Raw genomic sequence first — 8678 nt, 5'->3', positions numbered from 1 at the left:
TTAAAGGAAAGAAGATCGAGATAAACATAAGAAGAGATATGCATGAAGAAGGAATTCTATGAAGAACAGAATACTTGGAAGAAAAGATATATGATTGATATATTTTAGGAAGCAGAATTATATTCCATATCAATTAGCGATTATCTTGTAACTGTGTAGTATATAAACACAGACATAGGGTTTACACTATAAGTGTTATCATATTCGAGAAGATTATTCATTGTAACCCTAGCAGCTCTCGTGATATTTGTTCATCATTGAGAGGTAACAGTTCCATACTGTAACAGAGTTTATTGTTTCAATAAAGTTTGTTTTCTGTTACTTGAAATATTAAAAGTTCGATTTATTTGTATTTTACACTGTATTCACCCCCTCTACAATGTGTGTGACCTAACATACTCGTTGGACATGACAACTTACCATAGTAGACCACCCGCTAAGCATGGCAAGTCCAGGAAAGTCACTAATTGTCTATAAAAATGCCGCCTTCATGATAAAATTTGTATGTGAGAACATGTCATATTTTTCCACTCCAGTATGCCACAACATTTTCAATTCATCAATTAAAGGCCTAAGATAAACATGTAAACCTTTTGTTGGATCTTTCGGCCCGGGAATAAGAAGAGGCATGAACATATATGGAGCTTTTGTACACATAGAGGAAGGTAGGTTATACACGATAACAACCATAGGCCATACTGTATACTCCTTCGCATATTTATCACGAAAGGGGTCAAATTCATCTATAGAGAGCCCAAGTCTTACATTTTGAATTTCTTTTGAAAAACTTTGAAATCTCCGATCAAATTGCTTCCATTCATCTCCATCTGCTGGGTAACTTAATTCCCCTTCAACTGTAATTCTATCGTTGTGCCATCTCATACATTTTGCAGTCTTCTCGTCCATGAATAAATGCTGCAATCTCATTATAATAGGAAAGTAACGCAAGATTTTTCGTAGGATATTATATTTTTTAAGATCTTTTTGCTTCTGGTATCGGTCTTTATTGCATATATCACACTTTGTCTTGTCACTATGTTTCTTATAAAATAACATAAATTCATTCTCGCAAGCATCAATTTTCTCATACTCCATATGTAATTCTTGAATCATCTTTCGCACAGTGTGGTACTTATCAGGAAATTTATGATCATCGGGAAGTATTAATCCAATGAGGTAAAGCAAGTCATCAAAGCCACTATTACTACAATTATGCTTATTTTTCCACTCAGACAACTTCATTGAGAACTCCAGTGTTGTGAACTTGGAAATGTTTGGATAAATTGGTTCAGAAGCCGCATTCAACATCTTGTAAAATATTTTTGTTATTTCAATCGGTTCTTCATCAAAATTCTCACAATCCTCAATATCATCATCATCATGTGCATCATACATAACATCGTCTTTATAGTTAGAACTCGTCCCAACCTCGACATATGGCACATCTTTCTCCCCATGACAATCCAATCTAGTATACCATTTCATGATACCATGACGATACAAATCAGGTTTCACGGTACTAGGATTCTTATAGTACTCCTTTCCACACTCTGTGCACGGACATCGTATAAGGTCATTATTTTCTTCTTCAAGATGCTCTAAAGCAAATTTAATGAAATTTTGCACACCGACTTTATATTTTTCTGTTAAATATTTTTGTCCTTATTATATCGGCTAAGACTAATCTAACTACGTTCGGGTTCCATCTATAAAAGCACGAGTAGATATATATATATATATATATATATTCATAACATATAACTAAATATTCGATGTAATTGTTAGCCACAAAACGATATCAACATTATACTTTTTTTCATCCTATTATTTAAATTTGTAAACAATAATTATCTAATTTTTTAACAACAAATAACAAAAAAATGCATAGTATAAAAATAAATTAAAACTACCAATTGTACTTACTTGATAATTAAGGATGATCAAATGAATACAAAATGGGGAAGAAATAAGAGAGTAAATTGTGAAATGGAGGAGAGAATGGGGGAGAAAGCTGAAGATTGCGGCTACTGGAAAGAATGATGCACTAGGGTAGCTGAAATGCTTCTGCTTAATTCGACCAATAACAGTCATATTATGGACGGCTAAATTCGACTACAGGCAGTTGTATTTATAGAAATAATTGGAATCAGTTAAATTATAAATACGACCGAATCCGGTTGGATAACAAATACAACCCCAGGAAGTTGAATTTATGTGTGCTAAAAAATGCTCCATGTAGGAAAATTTCCCACCATTTTCTGCCCATTTTAGCAAATTCATTTTCCCTCAATAAAATAATAAATATGACCCCTTCCTTGCCACTGGATCGATCACAGGTTATAGTATGAAACAGACACTAAACCAACCAAATGTTATTACAAGCCATATATCTATTCAGTTTTACAAACTATTAAAATTTTATTACAAACCTCTAGACTATTCAACATCCCAAACTGTCTACCTGGAAAACACATCACACTATTTACAAGCACTCGACTTCTGATCAAACCTGGAACTCAGGCCTGCTCTGGTCCAGCTGAAAGAATCAGAATAATAAACAAGTATGAGTGAAAAAAATGCTCAGCAAGCAGTATATAGCTTATGATTTAAAACAACAACAACAACATATCTGATGAAAAAACCAAACAACAATACTTGAACACTATAAAAAACTGATATAAGTTTTGATAATAAATAACATTTTTATATATCTTTTTGTTTTGGATTAGAATCCTCGAACGATGGTTTGTTGCCGCCAGTGATCAGCCGCGGAGCAACACCAGTATACCGAAGCATATCCAACTAAACAAAGGGGTACCCAAGGCACATATCGTCCTATCAAGGTATTATATCTTGTATAATACATAGCTCACACTGGACTGATGCCACGGCCTCTTACACAACCATCCAATCCATAAAAACAATTTTTAATCAAAGGAGTCAAATCAAACGACATCCTTAATAAAATAACTCTCCATTTCTCATGGTCCAGAGTTATCTCAACAACCGATGGCGAAATAACTAGAACAATTAGTTATTCGCTAATCTCAACTCAAAGTTTCACTGTATAGAGTAATTTGTAGCGACATGTAAAAATGTTTAACTATCTTGAACTTAGAATAGTATAGAAACTGATATAATATAGTTCAAGGTCAATATCACTTGAATGATAAGTGAGGATATAAATAATTACACAACATGATTTATAATAAACATCACTTGAACAATAAGTGAAGGTAGGGATACATGCCTGGTCTGCTTGAAAACCTCTCACTAAAACCCTGGTTTATAACTACTGGCTACTGACTCCGTCTAATACTTGACTGCACTCCTTGCAACTCGATTCTATAAACAAAAGGACTATCTTAATTGACAGAATCAAACTCAATCGATGTAACTATACGTCTAGACATCTACCCAATCGTTTATAACTAATCATGGCATTTTAAAACTGTAACAAATAGCATGCATAACACATAGCATGTAATCATGTTATTCATATTACACAGAATCATATTTTTCATGTAACACATAAATCAGATAGTCAACAGATAGATCTCAGAACGTTTAGAACAGAAATCAGGTCAATAACAGTGTTTAACGATTAAATACCGACTCAGAATGATATACAATTCAAATGACATTATATTACAAAATAAATTAGGTCTTAAAAGTATTTTTATTGGAAGCATAATATTTTTCTGAGTCTGTACGCGTTCGTTTCGTATTAAACGGATGAACGGTTCATTTATTACGAATAAAATAAGATTTAAATGGAAATAAATCAATTAATAATAACATTAATTGATTTATAAATACCAAATTATAAATTTTAAAAGCTTAAAAACAATATTTAGGATTTATTTAAATAAATTATAAATAATTGTATTTTATTTAACTATTTATAAATTAAAATTAATTGATTAAATGAATTAACCAATTAATTAAATCTATAAATAATCAATTAAAATAAATTATTTATAATTAAAAAAAATATGGATCTTTGAAAATAATAAAATAAATAATATTTGTAATTTAAAATAATTAAGAAAATATTTTTTAGAATTATAAATAATAATTAAATGATTTTTAAAATTAACATAAATAATTTTTGAAAATAAGAAAATAAATTTTGATTTTTTTTAATCAGAATTCTGGAAACACAATTGAAATTGAGAATTAGGGTTTAGGGGAATCAAAAGCGGGTCAGAATAAAAGGAAGCGGGTCGGGGATTCGGGTCGTCGGGTCGGGATGAACTCTGACCGGGTCTGGCAATTCCCAGATTTTCCGGCGGGTTTCTCCGACGCCGCTGAGCCCTGATCAAATACGATTTCATTTCGGTTTCAATGCAAAAACAATCCAAACTCATCCAGTAGCATAATCAAAACAACGACCGCGAAAATCGATGACTACTTCGTCTTTTCCGATCAAAAGCCGGCAACCTCAAACCCATTACCGGCCAAAATCCCATCTTTATGAATCCTTAACCAAAAATAACCATACATGTCTCAAATTGTAGCTATTTAACTACACATCATGTTCGTTTAATCAATATTAACAACCAACTATCGAGTTAGCCGAAAAATCAATAAACAACAAGATCAGCAAGGCGGCAATGAAACTTTCGCCGATTAGTATCGATTTAAACACAAAACTTACATATCTATACATGAATCGATTGGTAAAGACACAAGCAAGCTATTACTGATATCAAACTCAACTGAAAATCATCACATAGCAATCATCCAATTTCAATCGATTAAAAAATCAAAAATTTCGAAAAATCGATTCATTTCACCTTAAGCAAAACGGATTGCACGAATAGAAAGCTAATGACTCAGGCTTCAATTCGGCTATTTGAAATCCAAAAACGGAGGTATCTATCACCCTCAAAAGATGGATTGATTCTTAGAATTCAAGAACAAAACCCTAGCTCCCAAATTGAATTTCTGAATTTTTATTAATACTTATGAAAATTTTGAAAATATAAATAAATAAAATAAAGGTAATCTGGTATTTATATCAACAGAAAATAAACATTCAAAAATCAAATAAGGGTGTTTTTATCTCATGATTAAAATAATTGATCCCCAAAATAATAATTACGGGGAATAATTTTAAAAGTAATAAAATATAAATTTATATCAAACTTTCCGAAAAAATGGGAATAACTCAAAAATACAAAAATATTGGGTATTTGAAATGCATATAATTTTATAGAAATAACAACACGAATTTTGTGGGCTTTGACATCCCGGTGGGGTCCCGGTCCGTTGATTTTTGAAAAACAGAAACGATTCCTAAATTAACAGAAAATTCTGAAAACCCATAAAATACATTCAAACGCACATAAAACGTTATAAAACGAGTATCTCTATAAAGACGCTAATAAACACGCGTCCCGATTGCAGATCGATTCATGTAATTGCATTTCAAACACATATTAATGACTCGAAAAATTTTCTGGTCCGCACGGGAACACAAATAACAGTTACAACACATAATATCATGACAACAATCAGTTTAAACTTATGAAACACATAATATTTATTCATTTAGCATATAATATTCACATAATTTTCCCGGATATTACATTTTCCCCCCTTAACAGGATCCTGTCCTCAGAATTAACCTAGGAAAACAAGTGAGGATACTTGGATCACATTTCGCTTTCCAACTCCCAGGTTGACTCCTCAACCTTGGGATTCCTCCACAAGACTTGCACTAAAGACACAGACTTATTCCTAAGCACTCCTTCTTTCTTATCGAAAATCTGAACTGGTCGCTCTACAAAAGACAAATCTGGATGAATCTCGATTGACTCATATTATATCACATGATTTGAATCAGGAAAATAACGCTTCAACATTGACATGTGTTAAGTGGCATTTATGACACTCTATTATGCTCTAACAATCTTTGAATTGATGCATTTGTACTCAAGTTGTTAAGTGTTCATTTCAGGCATTATCTAGGTAATCAGGTGAATTAGCATTGTTTTGGTGCTAATTTGGTGTCAAGGTGGTGTTGGAATAAAAGCTTGTGGAAAGCCGGCTCGAACCAGCAAGACAAAGAAGAAATCTGAGTTTTTCCCAGAAGGACGGTGCGCCCGCACTGGTCAAGCGCGCGGCTGCGCCAGGATTCCAGAAAGAAAAACGTACCAGAAGAGAAACGATTCTAATCCTGATTCTATTACGATTCTAATTGGGAGACTTCTAGATTGCATGGGGCTGCTATATATATTCAAATAAGGACATTTTCAGAAGAGAAACGTACCAGAGCGCAAGGAGAGCCGTAAGAAGACTATTTTAGCACGGATTCAACGAAGACGAAGAAGATCTTGTTTTTACTTGTGATCTTTGTTCTAAGTTATAACTTGGATGCTAGTTTTCCTACTTGTGAACCTTTACTCTTGTTTCGTACTTGGTTTTGTTATTTAAGTATAAAGACTACGTTTATTATACAATACTTTCATCGGAACCCACGTTGATGATGAGTCCGATTAAGGGCTAATCATTATCATGGGATTCTAGCAGATTTATTTATGGATTTCTTTAGTTAAATTATTTATATGCCTTAGTGTGTCGTAATTGTATGATAACCTAGTATTGGTTGTGCTTATTCGTCTTATAAGAGTCACGAACCTGTAAGATAGCGTGTTAATTCATAATGAAGCGACAGTGAATTTAAAGATTTAGAACTTGCCATGCTAGCATAGGTTCATGTGTTATTGTTATGCATGATTCGTAGGTAATTTTACCCATCTTACTTACCCTGTGTAATCATGTTAGATAACTTCGGATTTAAACCTTTATATTGTCAAATTCTATAGATATATAGGGACTCAATATAATTGGTGTCTATTCAGCTTCAATCTCTTTTGTGGATGTCCGGTAGTATGTTATTCGTGCAACGAAAGTTGGCGTTTAGCAGTTTCGTGTTATCTGATTAGTGTCATCACCATTGCATGCTAAGGTTAAGAACAATAAGGCTATTGAATGAAGTGTTTAATGAAGTTAGAATCCCATGTTTGTCTCATATAATATACAATCCTCTTTACTCTCTTACTTATAATCATTAGTTTAATTCATAGTATAAATAATCCAAATTTGTGATCGTCTTAGCATTGGATAATAACCATATCGTCGGTGCATAGGTGCATAAATTACATAGTTAATCAACTTCAGTCTCTGTGGGAACGAACTAGAAAAGATTCTATATTACTTGCAAACGCGTATACTTGCGTAAATTATTAGCGCGTGTTTAGCCCTAACAAGTTTTTGGCACCGCTGCCGGGGACTGCAGTGTTAACTTTTAGTTTATGTGTTTGTCATCAGTGATCATTAAAATTCATTGACTCGGATATTGTTACTTACATACTCTTTTTCTTGTTGAACTTCAGGTAATCTAACGATCGTTTATGCAAACGCGTTCACGAGTTCGTAGGAGAATTCTGGAAAAAGACGAAGAAGAAGTTGTAGAGGATCGTAGGGAAGATTTTGAGGACGAAGAGAAAGTAGCTAAAGAAGAGAAAATCGAAGAACCACCTTTATTAGAGATGGAGGATCAAGTAGATAATTCTAAGGCTTTAATGGACTTTCCTAAGCCTAAGATCAATGACATTCAGTCAAGCATCATCAGGCCAGCCATCAAGGCTAACACTTTTGAGATTAAGTCAAGCACGATTAAGATGATACAGAACTCAGTTCTGTTTGGGGGTAATTCTACTGAAGACCCAAACATGCACATCATGGATTTCATCGAGATACGTGACACTTTCAAGTTCAACAATGTGTCTGAAGATGCCATTAAGTTGTGACTATTCCCATTCTCTTTAAGGGACAAAGCGAAGTGTTGGTTACATTCTCTACCACCGGGGTCTATCACCAAATGGGAGGACCTTGCTCAAAAGTTTCTCACTAAATTCTTTCATATGGCGAAGACTGCTGCAATCAGGAATGCTGTTACTCAGTTTGCTCAGAAAACTGGTGAATCTCTGTGTGAGGCTTGGGATCGATATAAGGAGATGCTAAGGAAGTGCCCACACCAAGGCATGCCTGATTGGATGATTATAAATTGTTTCTATAATGGTTTAGGTGCACACTCTAGACCTATGCTTGATGTCGCATCTGGTGGAGCCTTATGGGCTAAAAGCTATAATGAAGATTATGAGTTAATTGAGCTAATGGCAGCCAATGAATACCAGAATCCTACGCAAAGAATGTTGCAAGGAAAGATAGAAGTAATTCTAGAAGTGGATCAAGCCACTGCTATAGCCGCTCAACTGCAAGCTTTAATGATGAAAGTGGACTCTTTGGCTAATTATGGAGTTAATCAGATTAGAAGTGTTTGTGAACTTTGTGCGGGAGCACATAAAACTGAGCAGTGTGTTATTTCTAGCGAATCAGCTCAATTTGTTAGCAACTTTCAGAGATCACAATAACAAGCTCCAGCCACTTACCATCCAAAGAACCGCAATCATCCTAACTTCAGCTGGAGCAACAATCAGAATGCGGTGCAACAATCTTATCATCCATATACAGCAAGGCAGATAACCCTCCTGGTTTTCAGCAACCGCAATATGCCCCGATACAACAACATTAACTTCAGCAGTTACCTCAAGCTATTGAAAAATATGAATTGAAGGACTTGAGACTCATGTGCAAGAGCCAAGCTG

General features: G+C 34.0%; 1 protein-coding gene and 1 non-coding gene across 2 annotated transcripts; both read right to left on the bottom strand.

Annotated features, from left to right (window-relative positions):
• Positions 1 to 471: 471 nt before the first annotated feature.
• LOC141685809 (uncharacterized) lies at positions 472 to 4472 on the bottom strand. The gene is made up of 2 exons (XM_074490891.1): positions 4415 to 4472; positions 472 to 1643 (listed from the first exon to the last, which is right to left on the bottom strand). The coding sequence occupies exons 1-2, from the start codon at positions 4470 to 4472 to the stop codon at positions 472 to 474; spliced, it is 1230 nt and encodes a 409-aa protein (XP_074346992.1).
• A 3477-nt stretch (positions 4473 to 7949) lies between these two features.
• On the bottom strand, positions 7950 to 8056 carry LOC141688634 (small nucleolar RNA R71). Its single transcript, XR_012562067.1, has one exon. It is a non-coding gene; the product is annotated as a small nucleolar RNA R71 (small nucleolar RNA).
• Positions 8057 to 8678: the final 622 nt, after the last annotated feature.

The sequence above is a fragment of the Apium graveolens genome, chromosome 9, assembly GCF_009905375.1.
Source record: "Apium graveolens cultivar Ventura chromosome 9, ASM990537v1, whole genome shotgun sequence".
In the NCBI taxonomy this organism is placed as follows: Eukaryota; Viridiplantae; Streptophyta; class Magnoliopsida; order Apiales; family Apiaceae; genus Apium; species Apium graveolens.
The sequence above is the reverse complement of the archived record's forward strand: the minus strand, read 5'-3'. Positions and strand labels throughout refer to the sequence as shown.